At 46.2% G+C, this 19,365-nt stretch overlaps 1 protein-coding gene across 3 annotated transcripts in view; it reads left to right on the forward strand.

The window, feature by feature from the left end:
• Positions 1-19,365, forward strand: part of LOC137554677 (Fc receptor-like protein 5) — a 75,294-nt gene that overhangs the window by 36,301 nt on the left and 19,628 nt on the right. For all 3 annotated transcript variants that reach the window (XM_068271516.1, XM_068271515.1, XM_068271517.1), the window contains exons 5-6: positions 11,266-11,553; positions 19,054-19,365. In XM_068271516.1, the coding sequence (XP_068127617.1) occupies positions 11,266-11,553; positions 19,054-19,365 (600 nt within the window). The remainder of the gene's footprint in view (positions 1-11,265; positions 11,554-19,053) is intronic.

The raw sequence follows: 19,365 nt of genomic DNA on the forward strand, positions 1-19,365 counted from the left end.
TTGCACTCACATGTTCCAAGTAGTGTTGAAAGCGTATGGTAATTTAGGATGGGCTCTCCCCGTGTTTTGGCCGTTTGGCAGGCTTTGTAATCTCTCCCCCAGGTAGTGTGTCTGCCTCTGCACGCCCTGTCAGTCTGCTGTACTTGGATACCCGAGGACGCCCACCAGCCTCTGCATGCCTTTTTGCTATTCTCACTTCAGCATCTGAACTCTGCTGAAAACCTGTTAAAATCGACAGTGTCTGTTCTCACTAGACTGATCACCTCATGGAAAAGGCATACTCACCTGTCCTGTGGATTCGGTTCCACCACCGCTGGTGCCCGTTGCTCGGTCCATTGCAGAGGAGACGCTGGTATACACAGACAACACACAGAACTTGGCAGAAGCATGGGGCTCTCTAATGGGAATCCTCCTTATTAACAAGGAAGATTATCAATGGTTCATGGTGGACCAATGAAAATCCTCCCTGTTGCTAGGGAGAATTGGTCTAAACCAATGGGGAGCCCCATGCTCCTGCTGGCCTTCAGCCTTTGTACACCGGCTATTGCCTGTGCAGTGGCAGAGGAAGGGGCAGTCAAAGCGGATGCAAAATGGCAGGTAATGTGAACGACAGCACGGACATGAGATGGAGCACAGCGCATCCTGAGCAGATGTGCTTTTACCGTGACATTTTGTATCCACTCAAGTTCGAACCAAGCCTTATAGCTGGTTGATCTGTATTGCAGTAAACAAAAACACCACACCCATTTCCTTCCATAGCAGTGTTGGGTTCATGTGCGGGATAAATAGTTTTTTTGTTACGTGAATAAATCAGTGTGAAGAAGTTTGAATCAATTGTTGTGTGGCTCTTCACGCTATTTTAAATAGTGTATTGAGATGTTTAATAGTATAGCTTTAGTTCTCATGGACTAGTAACAATACAACAAATATAAAGTAAACATGAAAAAAATAAGAATACACACACATTAAGACTGTTAAATGTCTTGTGTCTAAACTTATCTACATATTGAAAGAACAGAGAAAAGTTTAAAATCTAGCTATTGTCCAGAAGCCATACTCAAATCTCAATAAGGGTTCTGGGACAGCCATTTCTTTTTTATTTTTCACCCCCTTACAAGATAGAATGCACTGGCAGATATGGGCTGCAGATTGATTTGTGCATTTTGGAGACCCGGCTAGGCATGGGGTTTTAAGAGCACATGGTGGCCACATTTGTTAGGAATAAGGCATAATGGCCGCACTTTTATATGGGGAACATGGTTATGTTACTTATTTGAAGGGGAAAATGGTGACACATTTGTTATAAGAGCAACATTACTACACTTGTTATTATGGGAGCATGACAGGCACCTTTATCTTATAGAGGACATAAACACTTGTTATAGAGGGATAATGATCGCTGCATATGTTATAAGTGAACAATTCCTGGGTAATTGTATCTACATTCCACACCATATTACTCCAATAACCCTAAGTTGTAGTTAATAGTGATAATGTGTATATTGGGGTTCCTGAAAACTGGAAGGTCATTGTTAGGCAGGCCCAGGAGTACTGTAGGCCCTCCTACACCAGAAGTTAACAGGGCAAGGTCAGGCCGGGCAAGCATTGAGGCAATACAGTGAACAAGCTGAGTTTGGGTCCAAAAACATTCAGGCAATCAGTGCAGGGGACAATCTGAGGTCAGATTTGGCAACATTCAGGTAATACAGTGAGTCAAGACCAATACACATGGCAACAATACGGGACAGGCCAAGCTTAACATGTAAGAAAGTAATTTGGAGCTTGGACAACAGAGGATTTATCTCCTCCTGTTTAATTAAAATAAATGAGTTGGCCAGCTCACAAGAGAATGTTTAAAACTTGTTCTGAGTTTTACCAACTGAGAAAAGTCTCCAGCTTCTATCTTGGTGGTGAGATATTGTTATGAAGAGGTTTGGCAGTGGGTAGCTACAAGAAGACTAGTAAGCCGGCATGGTGGACAAGCTGAGGTCAGGCAGCAGTCCTACAGTATGGTGAACAAGAAAGGGGCAAATAAGGCAGTATATGTTGAACAAACCAAGACCAAGTCATGTAGTGTTAAAACAAAATGGTGGACAAGCTAAAGTTGGTATATGTAGAAACAATCAGAGATAGGTCAGACTAACCACATGAGAAAAATAAGCTGAAGCTTGAACACTGTTGTTGCTTTGATCTCACAGCACTGTGCCTGCCATACGTGGGATCAGATACATTTTTGGAGGTGAAGTTTTACACATGTGCCACTTTCAGTTTCAGTGGTGCAGATGTCCATGAGCGGGCTTATGTCCTTGTGCCTGCTTGTTCTAAAAAATTAACCTGCCTTTAGCTGTGGCCACATAAAAACTAATATTGAAGCAAACATAGCTTGATTATGCACTACTAAAATTAAGGGGATGACATTGAAATAACTAATGCGACTACTTTGGGTAGTTTTCACTTCTTGTTACAGTTGGCCCCATTGCAGAAGAATTTTAAAATTGTGTGGCACTGAGCAGGATCTGGGCTTATATTCACGTACATTTTACTGGTGTTTGTACAAGTAACTTAAAAAATAGTGCAACTCGCATTATACTTACAACAAGGATAATTCTTTTGCACTGTTTTGGTCTTTTGGTCTGTTCTACAACACGGTCACCTTATTACCAGGATTGCCACTTCTGCATCTCGGGTGTCCCCAGATACAAAAATTAAGTAGCCCCTAAACAGCCCCCTCCTTTTGGCCCTTGGGAATTGTTCCCCAATTACCTCACAGGTGTGAGAGGAGAGTAGTGGGAGGAAGTCAGTAACAAAGCAAGTGTTTTCCTAGCAGGGCAATGAAACTAGAAATATGTGAACATAGCAGTTTAATGTTACTACTTAGGCTCAGCTAGTTCCAAAGCCATGTCTAGGCAAGCTCAACCTGTGCTGTTCATAAGCGTAAGTTACAAAAGAGATGAGATGGCAACTTCACTTGATTTATATCAGGGATGATCGTTGTGAGCCAACTACGCTACGCTGGAAATATGGGTAGTTTGCTGCAATTATGCTTCGCCAAACTACGACTTCTAAATCAAATTTCAACTATGGATGCATTTTATAGACTACGCGTTAAAATACGAAATTACGCGTAGTGCATGCAGATGCTCATGCCCTTATGCGGAAACATTTCCGTGTTAATTCCCCTTTAAATTTTCAAATATGGAACTGTTATATACGTACATTCCCCTTTCCAATGTGTAATTTTATACACATACAACGAGCAATAATATTTCTGGGCATAAGCAAGGGGAAATTTGATCCGTACAGGAAAAATAGACGCGTTTACCGCATTCATAGTTTACTTCGCAACACACATGTTAACTACGCGTAGCGGGCCTAAACTCCGCATAGTGGTACTTCGCTAGGCGTAAATGTGTAAGTGTAGTTTTGAAACTTCGCCTACGAACTATGATGCGTAGATGCGAACTACGACGACGCGTAGATTCACACTGGCTTAGTTTCTGCTCATCTCTGATTTATATAGATTTATTCACCCATAAATTACATTTTACTGTGCAAAGTGTTCAGTATCACATTACACTGAAAACACTGCCACCCATCCCACTAATAATGTTCTTTATTTAGATCTGACACAGACCCTGACAAAGCAAAGTTATCTCAGCATGTAGCCATGTTTTATTTAGTCATTCCTAAAACCTCACACACACACAAAGAATCTGTGATAGGGAATAGTGTGGGCACAAACAAATGAAATACGACATCACAACACAACATGCAGTGAGAAGTAGGAGCGGGCCATCAGGAATTTGACACAGCCTGAGGGGAGAGAAAGGAAGGGCTCTGACACTCGCTCATTTTATACTACAAATATTTATTTAAATAATTTCAAAGGAATTCTGACTGAAATGTTCACATTTTTCTGTCAAAAAAATATAATGTGATAAAGGGGGTCCACCAGATTTAGTAATTCCTCAGTGTGAATCGTTTGAGTATGTGAATAATTTTCATATACATCCTCAGTGCCTCAGTCTTGGAGTAAAACACAAGCCTATCAGTGGCGGACATACGGCCGTGCCGCCGCACGAGGGCCCCTGAAGTTCCGTTGCTTCAGGGGCCCATTAAGTATTGCTGTTTTTTTTTTTTTATTGTACTTTTTTTTTTTACCTGGGGGGCCCCGACTCCCCCCCCCTACCTCGGGGCCCCCCCCTCATGCCTCGGGGCCCCCCTTCATGCGGCGGGAGAGCGGAAAATACAGGAAGTCTCCGGGGCTCCAGCAGGCGCTAAAGGCCCAGCCGCTTGGTCTCCGATATGTCTCCAAGTATTTTCCGCTCTCCTGCCACGCATACCGGGAGGGGGGCCCCCCGAGGTGAGAGAGGGAGGATAGGAGTCGGCAGTGGCGTAGCTACAAACCTCTGGGCCCCGATGCGGAATCTGGATTTTGGACCCCCCCCGGCAACAACAGCCCCCCCTCCCCCGACAACACCCGACGGATGCACACACATATCAAAATCCCTATAGCCAGCTATAGGTACCCCCAGTATAGGTAGTCAGGCATAGGTAAGCCAGTATAGTTGCCCCCGGTATAGGTGAGATAGGCAGGCGCCGCCGGTATAAGTTAGATAGATAGGTGCCCCCAGTACAGGTTAGCTAGGTGGGTGCCTCTAATATAGGTAGCCAGAATAGTTGCCCCCAGCGTAGGTTAGATAGGTAGGTGCCCCCAGTATAGGTTAGTTAGGTAGGTGCCTCCAATATAGGTAGCCAGTTTAGTTGCCACCTGTATAGGCTAGCTAGGTGCCCCCAATACAGGTTAGATAAGTAAGTGCCCCCAGTATAGGTTAGATAGGTAGGTGCCCTCAGTATAAATTAGATTAGGTCGGTGCCCCCTAGTATAGGTTAGATTAGGTAGCTGCCCCCCAGTATAGGTTAGATTAGGTAGCTGCCCCCCAGGATAGATTAGGTAGCTGCCCCCAGGATAGATTAGGTAGGTGCCCCCCAGTATAGGTTAGATGAGGTAGCTGCCCCCCAGGATAGATTAGGTAGCTTCCCCCCAGGATAGATTAGGTAGCTGCCCCCCAGGATAGATTAGATAGCTGCCCCCCAGGATTAGGTTAGAATAGGTAGGTGCCCCCCAGGATAGATTAGGTAGCTGCCCCCCAGGATTAGGTTAGAATAGGTAGCTGCCCCCCAGGATAGATTAGGTAGCTGCCCCCCAGGATTAGGTTAGATTAGGTAGCTGCCCCCCAGGATAGATTAGGTAGCTGCCCCCAGGATAGATTAGGTAGGTGCCTCCCAGTATAGGTTAGATTAGGTAGCTGCCCCCCAGAATAGATTAGGTAGCTGCCCCCCAGGATAGATTAGGTAGGTGCCCCCCAGTATAGGTTAGATTAGGTAGCTGCCCCCCAGGATTAGGTTAGATTAGGTAGGTGCCCCCCAGGATAGATTAGGTAGCTGCCCCCAGGAAAGATTAGGTAGGTGCCCCCCAGTATAGGTTAGATTAGGTAGCTGCCCCCCAGGATTAGGTTAGATTAGGTAGGTGCCCCCCAGGATAGATTAGGTAGCTGCCCCCAGGATAGATTAGGTAGGTGCCCCCCAGTATAGGTTAGATTAGGTAGCTGCCCCCCAGGATTAGGTTAGATTAGGTAGCTGCCCCCCAGGATAGATTAGGTAGCTGCCCCCAGGATAGATTAGGTAGGTGCCTCCCAGTATAGGTTAGATTAGGTAGCTGCCCCCCAGAATAGATTAGGTAGCTGCCCCCCAGGATAGATTAGGTAGGTGCCCCCCAGTATAGGTTAGATTAGGTAGCTGCCCCCCAGGATTAGGTTAGATTAGGTAGGTGCCCCCCAGGATAGATTAGGTAGCTGCCCCCAGGATAGATTAGGTAGGTGCCCCCCAGTATAGGTTAGATTAGGTAGCTGCCCCCCAGGATTAGGTTAGATTAGGTAGGTGCCCCCCAGGATAGATTAGGTAGCTGCCCCCAGGATAGATTAGGTAGGTGCCCCCCAGTATAGGTTAGATTAGGTAGCTGCCCCCCAGGATTAGGTTAGATTAGGTAGGTGCCCCCCAGGATAGATTAGGTAGCTGCCCCCAGGATAGATTAGGTAGCTGCCCCCCAGTATAGGTTAGATTAGGTAGGTGCCCCCCAGGATAGATTAGGTAGCTGCCTCCCAGGATAGATTAGGTAGCTGCCCGTCCCCATAATGGAGGGGGGGGCCGCAGCCGCGGGGAGGGCAGCCCGACCTCTCCCTCCCTTCCTCTCCCCGGGGCCCCCCCTCAGATGCAGAGTAAGCGGCTAACGGAAGCGCTATAGGCAGAACTCACCTCCTTCCCTGGTTCCAATCACCGCTGATCTCCTCTCTGGCTGGCTCTGCATAGATGCTTACACACGCAGCTTCCTGTTTAGCCGGAAGCTGCGTGTGTAACAACATCTATGCAGAGCCAGCCAGAGAGGAGATCAGCGGCGAGTGGAACGCAGGGAGGTGAGTTCTGCCTATAGCGCTTCCGTTAGCCGCTTACTCTGCATCTGAGGGGGGGCCCCGGGGAGAGGAAGGGAGGAAGAGGTCGGGCTGCCCTCCCCGCGGCTGCGGCTCCCTCCTACCAGCGCGAACGGGCGCATGGCCCTCCAAACGGAGATGGGCCCCCCGGGCCCCTCCCCCGCCTCCTCAGGAGCCGGGCCCGGTCGCCAAGGCGACCGCTGCGACCACGGGCCCTACGCCCTTGGGAGTCGGGCCCCCCACCTGGATAGCTACTCACCCACCCGGCTACCTACCCACCAGGCTACCTACCCGGCTACCTAACCACCCACCCGGCTACCTACCCACCCGGCTACCTAACCACCCTGCTGGTTACCTACCCTCCTGGCTACCTACCCACCCACCCGGCTACCTACCCACCCGGCTACCTACACACCCACCCGGCTACCTACCCAGCTACCTAACTACCCACCCGGCTACCTACCCACCCGGCTACCTAACCACCCACCCGGCTACCCACCCACCCGGCTACCTGACCACCCACCCGGCTACCTACCTACCCAGTTACCTAACCACCCACCCGGCTACCTACCCACCCGGCTACCTACCCGGCTACCTAACCACCCTGCCGGCTACCGACACACCCACCCGGCACCTACCCACCCACCAGGCTACCTACCTACCCACTCACCCGGCTACCTACCCACCCGGCTACCTAACCACCCTGCCGGCTACCTACCCACCCGGCTACCTACCCGGCTACCTAACCACCCACCCGGCTACCTACACACCCACCCGGCTACCTAACCACCCACCCGGCTACCTAACCACCCACCTGGCTACCTACCCACCCACCAGGCTACCTACCCACCCGGCTACCTACCAACCCAACAGGCTACCTGCCTAAAGACCCACCAGGCTACCTACCTACCCACCCGGCTACCTACCCATCCACCCGGCTACCCAGCCACCCACCAGGCTACCTACCCACCCGGCTACCCAGCCACCCACCAGGCTACCTACCCACCCGGCTAAGGGCTGCCTACCTACCCACCCACCAGGCTGCCTACCTACCTACCCACCAGGCTACCTACCCACCAGGCTACCTACCTACCCACTCACCCACCAGGCTACCTATCCACCCAACCACCCATGGGAGCTGCGCGCCGGATGGAGGCTGGGACAGGAGGTCTGCTGCTGCAGGTGAGTAAATGTTTTTTTTTATTATTTATATTAGCAGGTGTATGTTCTGGGCAGGTCTGCCACATGATTGCGTGTATGTTCTGGGCAGGTCTGCCACATGATTGCATGTATGTTCTGGGCAAATTTGCTACATGATTGCATGTGTTTTCTGGGCAAATCTGCCGACATGATTGCACGTATTTTCTGGGCATATCTGCCGACATGATTGCACGTATTTTCTGGGCATATCTGCCGACATGATTGAATGTATTTTCTGGGCATATCTGCCGACATGATTGCACGTATTTTCTGGGCATATCTGCCGACATGATTGAATGTATTTTCTGGGCATATCTGCCGACATGATTGAATGTATTTTTTGTGCATATCTGCCGACATGATTGAATGTATTTTCTGGGCAAATCTGCCGACATGATTGAATGTATTTTCTGGGCAAATCTGCCGACATGATTGAATGTATTTTCTGGGCAAATATGCTCACATTATGTGTATTTTCTTGAGAAAACCTGCACAATTATGTGAATTTTCTGGGGAAAGGGTCACCAAAACTTGGGCCCACTGTCTTTGCGTTGCACTTTTCAAGGGAACCTGAGGTGAGAATAATATTGAGGCTGCCATATTTCTCTCCTTTTAAGCAAAACCCGTTGCCTGGTTGCCGTACTGGTCCTCTGCCTCTTATTCTTTCAACCATAGACCCTGAACAAGCATGCAGCAGGTCAGGGGTTTCTGACAATATTGTCAGAACTGAGAAGATTAAGCTGCATGCTTGTTGCTGGTGTAATTCAGTTTATTACTGCAGCCAAATAGATCAGCAGGGCCGCCAGGCAACTAGTATTGTTTAAAAGGAAATAAATATGGCAGCCTCCATATCACTCTCACCCCGGGATCACTTTAAATTACAGTTAGCTCCGCCCTTATCTGGTCATTGCCACGCCCATTTTTTGCGGCGCTAGACGCCGCAGGTTCTATCCACACCCATTTTTGCAGGTTATAACTACGCCCATTTTTTGCCGCGGTCATGGGGGCCCACAATTGAGATTTTGCACAGGGGCCCACTGCTGGCTGTGTCCGCCACTGAAGCCTATATTTGTATTTTCCAACCCTTCATCACTATAATCAATACTGAGAAAAAAAAAAGTCAGAAAGCACCGTAAACACACACACACACACACACAATTGTCAGGGTTGCCAGTCAGTTAGCAGACCCTCTCCCATGTCAGCAAGATGATATGCTGTGGAAATGGGCCAGAATTCACACAGGACGGCCTGTTGGAAGCTACAGCGCAGGCGCGGAGGGGCAGAGCTAGAAGGGTGTAGCCGGAGGGAACTGGTTAGAACCAGCCAGAGCGCACCAGTCGTGTGGAGTGGAGAGAGGAACTTAAGGAGTCAGGAGGCGGCAGAGAGAGCGGGGACCAGCAGTCACCCCAGAGGCTAAGAGGGGACCCCGGCAGCCATGCAGCAACCATAGCAAAGCAGAGAGACAGCGGCAATCAGGCCAGACAGTAACCATTGCCCAGAGGCAGCGTACACAGAGCAAATCCGAGCTAGCCTGGACAGAAAGGAAATCCGGCAGCCAGATGAGTATGGGCCCTAGAGCCAACTTCAAGTTACAGTGTGTGTTCAGTTAGTAGCCAGTGTTCAGCAGAGGCTTTCTGAGATAGAAATATAGCAACCCAGAACCTGAAGAGGTCAGGCCTGTTCATGGTGCTGTTACTAGAGACTATCTGTGTGCAAAGGCCTTAAAAGATACAGAGACATTGTATTGATGATACAGATACAGTTGTTGCTGCCAGCTAAAGTGAAGGAATCTGCTGCTGACTATATGAAGTGTATTGAGTGTGAAGCCTTTCTGTTACAAGAGACATTATCAGCCTCCACCACTTAAGGACCAGGGGTGGTTTACCTGATCTGTGCTGGGTGGACTCTCCAGCCCGCAGCACAGATCAGGAAAGAGCCAGGGCGATCAGACTTACCCCCTTTCTTTCCCACTAGGGGGATGTCCTCCTGGGGGGGTCTGATCGCCGCCGGCTTGCTGCGCTTTGCGGGGGGGGGGGGGGCTGGGGCTCTTCAAAGCCCCCCTCCGCAGTGTTTTCGGCGCTCCGTCCCTCTCCCCCTGTGAGCTGCGCAGGACGGATATCCATATGATGTAAACAGCGGGGATTTCTTCCCCGCATCTTTACATTTTGCCGGCGAGCAGCAATCGGCGGCTCTCCGGCTGTTCATGGAGACACCCTCCGTGAACTGACCGTTTCCATGGTAACCCACTTAAGACCTGCTGACGCCTATGGGTGTTAGCTGGTCTTTAAGTGGTTAAGCACCCCACTGAGCTGACACAGCCACCCACTTGCTTTAAGCCTGATTCAGAGACAGTGTGCCTGTCAAGTCCGTTTCAAGTCAAGAGTTGAAGTCCATGTGTTCTTCTGTACTATGTTCTGAAGTGTTACTAAGCGAGTGATACAAGAAGTGAACCAAAGTGTGATTTATGCATATTACCTGAGTACACGGTCCTAAAGAGCGAGGAGATAACTAAGGTCGTGAGAGTAAAGAGAACCTGTCAGTATTAAAGAAGATAAGTGAAAAAAAGGAGGTGTTGCATTGCGTATTGTGATACTAAAAGTGTGCTACCCTGAGGAGTGAACTGACCTCTGACCAAGATACAGAGTTCACTTACTTGGAGTACAAGTTTTGCAACAACTCTAAATTAGAGTTCATTCAGCCTAAAAGTCAAAGTGCACCAAAAGAGAGTTATATTGTGGGAGGGTGATCTGAGTGGTATAGCTGGGTGCATTGGTCACTTTTATACTTTATTTTGTTTACTTTTATTTTCCTAACCCTTTTTGATTGTTTGATTTATATTTTATTTTGTTTGTTATTTTGGGAGGCTCTATCCAGACAGGTGTGTTAAGTGTAAAGTGGATTTGTGGTAGATTATTAAGGGTAAAGATCTTTGAGCAAGGTGAACACCCTTATGGGATCAGCCAACGAACTGTGAAAACTGTTCAGCACCATCTTTAAGAACTGTCACGAGTTCCCCTAAGGTTTTGCTGAGCAATATAGCTTGGACTTGGGTGCAAGGGACTGAGAACTGTTTAGAAACTGAAATTGCTCAGTAGACCATCCCCTTTCCCAGCCCACGCCCCAACAGTGGTACTGTGATGTAAACATGCTGTAAAGTGATTGATTGTTGTACAAGAAGACCGTTGTAGCCCACCTTTCATATATAATTTGTATGTAACTTAACCTTTTTATTCCGCTAGAAGATTATGTATTTTGACCTGTGATGTGCAAGGGAGGTGTATTGTGTTATTGAAGTGTTACGGTTTGATTGAAGCTACCAGTGACCACCATTAGGTCGCAAATAAATCTTTGATAATTTCATCTGAGTCCATGTCTGGTGGATTCCTCTCAGCCGGAGCCCAGTTCTAACGGATAAATCGGGTTACACAGTTACATGGCCAAAACTTGAATTTCAAAATAAGTTCCTGTTTTTTTCCTCTTCCTGTTTTTTTTAAATTGGTGGTTCATATTGATAGGGTAATAAGAATATTCCTTAACTCTAATACAAAATATGTTATTTTTAATCTCACTATTTCAGCCTTGTCCAGTGCTCCATTGCTAAATGTCGTACCTCCATATGCAGCATTCATAATGGGAGAAAATGTGACTATGGAGTGTGTAGCTCCTTCTCCAGTCCGGGTAACCGTCTATCGCATCTACAGAGAAGGAGAAGAGATCATGGGACCTTTTTCGCACAAAGGATTACATATGATGCAGAACATCACAAAAACAGATCAGGCTGAATATACTTGTATGTATTGGAGCCCCCAGTCTGACAGGGAAACCCCATCTGCTCAAAGTGATGTTAAGGAAGTATACGTCATAGGTAAGAGTCAGAAAGGCACAGATGGCTACTTCCACAACCTTATTATGAAATGTGTGGCCTTGTTTATATATATATATATATATATATATATATATATATATATATATATATATATATATATATATATATATATATATATATATTTATAATTAAAACTGTGAAAGGATTTACCTATAGCAAGATTATCTAGAGAGGTAGCTGGCAGTTTTATGTGACATTTGCAGCCATTGCAGATCCCCATGTACCTTCCCCTAGAGCAGTGGTTCCCAACCTTTTTGGAGTCGTGACCCATCAAACCAAACGTTCAGATCTCCGTGACACGTAGACTAAATGCATGTAATGATAGACAGCGTTTCCCCACTAAATGCACATAAGAGACAGCGTTTCACCAGTAAATGCAGGTAATGACAGACAGCCTTTCACCAGTAAATGCACATGAGATAGCGTTTCCCCAGTAAATGCACATAAGAGACCGTTTTTTACCAGTAAATGCACATAATAAGAAACCTCTTTTCATCAGTAAATGCACATAATAAGAGACAGCTTTTCACCAGTAAATGCACATAAGAGACAGCTTATCGCCGGTAAATGTACATAAGAGACAGCTTTTCACCAGTAAATGCACATAATAAGAGACAGCTTTTCACCAGTAAATGCACATAATAAGAGACAGCTTTTCACCAGTAAATGCACATAACAGCCAGTTGTCCCCAGTATATGTAGCCAGGGACATATGTGCCCAGTATATGTAGCCAGAGGTATATGTCCCCAGTATATGTAGGCAGGTGTATATGTGCCCAGTATATGTAGGCAGGGGTATATGTGCCCAGTATATGTAGCAAAGGGTATATGTGCCCAGTATATGTAGCAAAGGGTATATGTGCCCAGTATATGTAGCCAGAGGTATATGTGCCCAGTATATGTAGCAAAGGGTATATGTGCCCAGTATATGTAGCCAGGGGTATATGTGCCCAGTATATGTAGCCAGAGGTATATGTGCCCAGTATATGTAGCCAGGGGTATATGTGCCCAGTATATGTAGTCAGGTGTATATGTGCCCAGTATATGTAGTCAGGTGTATATGTGCCCAGTATATGTAGTCAGGTGTATATGTGCCCAGTATATGTAGTCAGGTGTATATGTGCCCAGTATATGTAGTCAGGTGTATATGTGCCCAGTATATGTAGCCAGGTGCCCCCCCCCAGGAGGAGAGAGCAAGGGAAGGAGAGCGGTACCTCAGGGTGCTCTCCCTCCCTCGCTCTCTCCTCCGGAACGAAGTGCGGTGGCTGGCAGAGGGGCGGAACTTACCTTCCGTGTCTCCGTCTGGTCTCGTCGCAGGATGATTTGCCACTACTCTGGTCTGATCCAGAGCAGCGGCTGCGGCACCAGAACTTCCGACGCTTGAAGCGACACGGAAGGTAAGTCCCGCCCGCTGCAAACGCATGACCGCAGTTTGTTCCGGAGGAGAGAGCGAGGGAGGGAGAGCACCCTTGGTGAGGGAAGGGGGGGAGATGGCCCCCTTCTCCGCTGCTGCCCACAGCTCTCCCTCCACTGCGCTGCTTTCCTCCGAGAGCTGACACTGCGACACATACCCGAAGCTGGGTTGGGAACCACTGCCCTAGAGCCTCGAGAATCCTGCTGACTGTCATCTGCCTGTGTCTGGTTGATCTCTGCGTGCAGCTCTGGTCCATGGTGCTTTTTCTTTCACTTGAAATCCCAGGGCCATCAATCTTTGTGTTCAGTGGTAGGCGACCGCTGCTCACTCCCTCACGCAGAGCCGTGTGCGCTACTGTCACTGCCCATTAGGGGGAAATGAATGAATGAGAACGCAGTTCCCATTTATTAATCTAAGTCCCTGAGTCAATTAATGTGGCATCTATTAGATTCTTGCTTCATTGTATATTCCTGGTGTTACACTACCATGCATTACTTCCGATTCACGTACTTACGTATGTGAATCGGAAATAATGAGTGAGGACATCTTGTGGCCAAATAGTAAAATTTCTGCAAAATGCATTTTAGTTAATAAAACACTGAAAATTTGAATTAAAAAAAATACATAAATAGTTACCTTAGGGACTGATTTTTTTTTAATATGTATGTCAAGAGGGTATATACTGTTATTTTTTTAATGTATGGGCTTGTAAATAGTGATGGATGCAAAACTGAAAAAATGCACCTTTATTTCCAAATAAAATATTGGCGTCATACATTGTACTTGGGAAATCATTTGAATGTTGCAATAACTGGGACAAATGGGCAAATAAAATGTGTGGGTTTTATCAACAGTAGAACATCTTATAACTATAATGGCCGAAAACTGAGAAATAATGAATTCCTTCAATTTTTTTCTTGTTATTCCAATTAAAATCCATTTAGAATAAAATAATTCTTAGTGTAATGTACCTCCCAAAGAAAGCCTAATTGGTGGCAAAAAAACCAAGATATAGATAATTTCGCTGTGATTAGTAGTGATTAAGTTATTGGCGAAAGAATGGGAGGAGCGCTGACAGGTGAAAATTCCTCTGCTCCTCAAGGGGTAAAAAACTCAGTGGTCAAGTGGTTATACTTACCCGGGGCTTCCTCCAGCCCCATAAGGTGCATGGGCTCCCTCAACGTCCTCTCCAGTAGGGATGAGCGTAATGACCTAATTACGAATTTCCGAAATTTCGCGAAATTACTACAATTACGATTTTAGCAGTAATCGAAATTTCGTAATTTTCGCACATTACGCAAATTTTCGTAATTACGATTACGAAATTTAGTATTTTAAAGTTTGCAAAGGTTTCTATCCCTCTAGATGCCTAAAATGAATAGCACAGCCAGCCTCCTCCTCCTCCTCCTCCTCCTCCTCCTCCTCCTCCTCCTCCTCCTCCTCCTCCTCCTCCTCCTCCTCCTCTCTCTCTCTCTCTCTCTCTCTCTCTCTCTCTCTCTCTCTCTCTCTCTCTCTCTCTCTCTCTCTCTCTCTCTCTCTCTCTCTCTCCCAGAGATCTGTAGTATTTCAAAACCATACTCACATTCATGACATGTCCAGGGATCAAACCCAGGCCAACCACATGGAAGACAGCTATGCTCACCACCATACCACCAAACACACACTAAATAGACTGCTAACCTAAATCTTACTTGTAGACAGTCATATGAGACACATGCTGGGTGCAGGGCTTTGTGATTGGACCATGGACCATGCGATAGAGTGAGGTGCAAAAATGAAATCATGCCTAGCAGAGGATGGTTTCAAATGCTAAATGCTAGGCTGGCTGTGGTGCAATTGGTTAGTGCGTCTGGCTGGTAACAGCAAGGTTACAGGTTCGATTCCATCCAGGCATGTCTTTTCCTTTTGCGTTCAACAGTTGTCCAAACAGAGCCAACAGAGCCCCAGATAGCCATGTAGAGTTAGGTCACAGCTAGCCTGGCTGTGGTGCAATTGGTTAGTGTGTCTGGCTGGTAACAGCAAGGTTACAGGTTCGATTCCATCCAGGCATGTCTTTTCCTTTTGAGTTCAACAGTTGTCCAAACACCGAGCACAAAGTTTTGCATGCGTAAAGTTTTACGCACGCAAAATACCCCATGGGGTTCAATGGCGCAGCGCGCGCACGCAAAAGGAAAAGACATGCCTGGATGGAATCAAACCTTGCTGTTACCAGCCAGACACACTAACCAATTGCACCACAGCCAGGCTAGCTGTGACCTAACTCTACATGGCTATCTGGGGCTCTGTTGGCTCTGTTTGGACAACTGTTGAACGCAAAAGGAAAAGACATGCCTGGATGGAATCGAACCTGTAACCTTGCTGTTACCAGCCAGACGCACTAACCAATTGCACCACAGCCAGGCTAGCTGTGACCTAACTCTACATGGCTATCTGGGGCTCTGTTGGCTCTGTTTGGACAACTGTTGAACGCAAAAGGAAAAGACATGCCTGGATGGAATCGAACCTGTAACCTTGCTGTTACCAGCCAGACGCACTAACCAATTGCACCACAGCCAGGCTAGCTGTGACCTAACTCTACATGGCTATCTGGGGCTCTGTTGGCTCTGTTTGGACAACTGTTGAACGCAAAAGGAAAAGACATGCCTGGATGGAATCGAACCTGTAACCTTGCTGTTACCAGCCAGACGCACTAACCAATTGCACCACAGCCAGGCTAGCTGTGACCTAACTCTACATGGCTATCTGGGGCTCTGTTGGCTCTGTTTGGACAACTGTTGAACGCAAAAGGAAAAGACATGCCTGGATGGAATCGAACCTGTAACCTTGCTGTTACCAGCCAGACGCACTAACCAATTGCACCACAGCCAGGCTAGCTGTGACCTAACTCTACATGGCTATCTGGGGCTCTGTTGGCTCTGTTTGGACAACTGTTGAACGCAAAAGGAAAAGACATGCCTGGATGGAATTGAACCTGTAACCTTGCTGTTACCAGCCAGACACACTAACCAATTGCACCACAGCCAGCCTAGCATTTAGCACTGTGAAACCATCCTCTGCTAGGCATGATTTCATTTTTGCACCTCACTCTATCGCATGGTCCAATCACAAAGCCCTGCACCCAGCATGTGTCTCATATGACTGTCTACAAGTAAGATTTAGGTTAGCAGTCTATTTAGTGTGTGTTTGGTGGTATGGTGGTGAGCATAGCTGTCTTCCATGTGGTTGGCCTGGGTTTGATCCCTGGACATGTCATGAATGTGAGTATGGTTTTGAAGTACTACAGATCTCGAGAGAGAGAGAGAGAGAGAGAGAGAGAGAGAGAGGAGGAGGAGGAGGAGGAGGAGGAGGAGGAGGAGGAGGAGGAGGAGGAGGAGGAGGAGGAGGAGGAGGAGGAGGAGGAGGAGGAGGAGGAGGAGGAGGAGGAGGAGGAGGAGGAGGAGGAGGAGGAGGAGGAGGAGGAGGAGGAGGAGGAGGAGGAGGAGGAGGAGGACTGGCTGTGCTATTCATTTTAGACATCTAGAGAGATAGAAACCCTTACAAACCTGAAACAGTAAAATTTCGGTTGGAGACACGAAATTCGTCATTACGGGAGTGAAATTTCGATTACGAAATTGTAAATTACGATTTGAAAATTAATTACGAAATTACGAATTTGGGTCGTAATGTTAAATTTCGCATTCGTAATAAAAGCAGTTCGAAATTTCGAAAATTTCGGCTCATCTCTACTCTCCAGCCACTCCATTCACTTGATGTCCCCCAGTAATCTGGGCGGCCGAGCTCTTCTGCACATGCATGGCCCAGCCGGATTTACACCCCCTGTCACGCTCCCGCAAATGGCATTCTTTGCTTGTGCAGTAGTACTATGCAGGAACAGAGCAGCAGTGGTGCACACACTGCTGGGTCACGCATGCGCAGAAGCGCACGATTGGCTGCGCCTGGCCAGATTACCGAAGGGGGCATATCCAGCAAATGGAGCTGCTGGAAAGAATGGCGAGGGAGCCCATGCACCTCATGGGGCTGGAGGAAGCCCCAGGTAATTATATATGCCCCCTTTAATCCCATCTCAGGAACACTTTAATCAGCATATTGGTAATTAATTCTCTAAAAAGAACAAAGCATTAATATATAAGAGGCAATTTAAATTCTCAAACTCCTACAGATTCACTACAAGCATGGACCTAAGAGGCTGGCTGCGTATTCTTTATATTAACAATTTAACAGTGAAAAAAGAGATGTTGAGAATGTTGAAAAAGTGGCCGCCTCTACATATAGGGCCATATCAGTGGGAAAGCCTGGCTGTTGGGATCCTTTTTTTACCTATAGGTTTTCTATTGTGCTTTTTAATTTGATTGTTTGTTTTTCTTTAATGAGCATATTTCTGCAGGACCATATTCTGCACCAGCATGCATGGAAGGCAACATGTCATCCTGTGCTTTCTCATCTCCTCTTGTTTTTTTCTGTTTTTTTTTTACCTTCTGCCTTATTTTAGATTCTTTAATTTATTTATTGTCACAGTGTATTTTTTCCTGTGTAGAGGGACAAGCAGTCCAAATGACGGGAGTAGTTTACCTAATATAAACTGAGAAAGCAATACCCTGGCACTGGCACACTAAAGGCCCATATACACACGTCGGACTTTTGCGAACGACGGGTCGTTTGAACGTCCCGTCGTTGAGTCGTCCGCACGCTAAATCGGGCGTGTGTACAGACTGTCGTTCGGGTGATAAGACTGATTTTGAGCGATCCGCCCGGCACGCCCGATTTAGCGTGCGGACGACTGAACGACGGGACGTTCAAACGACCCGTCGTTCGCAAAAGTCTGACGTGTGTATGGGCCTTAACTTCCAAATTATACTGAAAATGGGAGTGTCACTATTAAATATAAAGTGGAAAGCACAAGACAGAGCAGAGATGACTACCTGACTTCTGAGTTACATTACAAGCACCATGCTTGAAAGGCAGTTGTACATACTACATGCAAAGGTCAAGCAAGTGTATGGAAAATCAGCACGGAGTCCAGCTAATGAAATAATTAAAGTGGCTTTGGAAACAGCATAGCTATGAGCAACTTAAGTATTAATAAATATCAAATAGTCCTGTTGGGTAAATGATAATTAGGGATACACATGTCAATGACCTACTAATGACCATAAAACATTTTTGGAGAAAACGCGTTACCCCTCTGTGAGTCCATCAAAAGCAAAATCTATTGCATATTTCAAATATAGTTTATGATGTAACTGTAAACTGAAAAATTGATATTAAAAACAAGACGGGATCTAAACCTGACCTCTGCAGATTTGCTTATCATTATTAATGCAATTCAAAAAGTAAACTCTATTATAGAGACAAATCATTCCTTGACCCGACCATAATTTACTGCCAGTGTAATAAATACTTATTAATTGGTCAATTGCTGTAGCCTGGCCAAAAAGTGATTGTGTATCACCATAAAATAAACAGCGGGCAATAATTTTAATAGCAGACAAATTAAGGTGTTATTTTAAAAAGCAACATTGCATAAGGTGCAGCCATGAAAAAATATGCATATATACCCTCAGAACCTAAGTTTCTATATAAATGTCAACAATAGCAGTTTTATTATAAAGTCCAATAGTCATGCCAATGTTGTGCCACTGCAGTGGCACACAAATGTGTGTATAATTAATCATGTTGTCTTAACCTTTGTGCCAGAAACTTACTACACTATATTGGCTCCAGGTTTTCAACCACATCACCCCTCTCCCTTTCCTTAAATCGCTTCATTAATGATGTCTGCCTAACTATTTCTCATTCTATTTATGAAATAACTATTCCGCCCTTCATAAGCTTTTCCTGTTTAAAGAAGTGTAAATATAACTTTTTTTTTGCTTTAATTATACAGCAGTGCTTTTTTTTGTTGTTAACTGCTTAAAATGTTTGTATACTGTAGATAAGGCGAAAAAAAAGCATGGCAAGATAGTTCATTGCAAAAGATTTGTGAATCAACCCCTTTTAGTCCCTAAAGGTATTATTATAGCCCTATAATACATAAGAAATAATAATATGCTCCTTTCCTATAACAGATCCATTGCGCCCACCACTGCTATCTTCAGATCCTCCGAGTGGAAGGATCAGGGATGGAGGCAATATAACCCTGTACTGTATCACCAGTGAAAATTATGAAAGGACAATATTCCACTTTCTTAATGAAACTGATGAGATTTCAAGTGTATCATTAAATTATCCACAGTCAAGAGCAGGGACAATTACGATCAACATGAAGAAAAGTAACAACACGTCCCCACCTAAATTCTCTTGTCAATACACAGCAGTAATCAAGGGACGCTCACTGCTGTCACCTAAGAGTCCTCACATTGAGATTATTGTAATAACAA

This window comes from Hyperolius riggenbachi, chromosome 1 (genome assembly GCF_040937935.1).
Source record: "Hyperolius riggenbachi isolate aHypRig1 chromosome 1, aHypRig1.pri, whole genome shotgun sequence".
Taxonomy (NCBI): Eukaryota; Metazoa; Chordata; class Amphibia; order Anura; family Hyperoliidae; genus Hyperolius; species Hyperolius riggenbachi.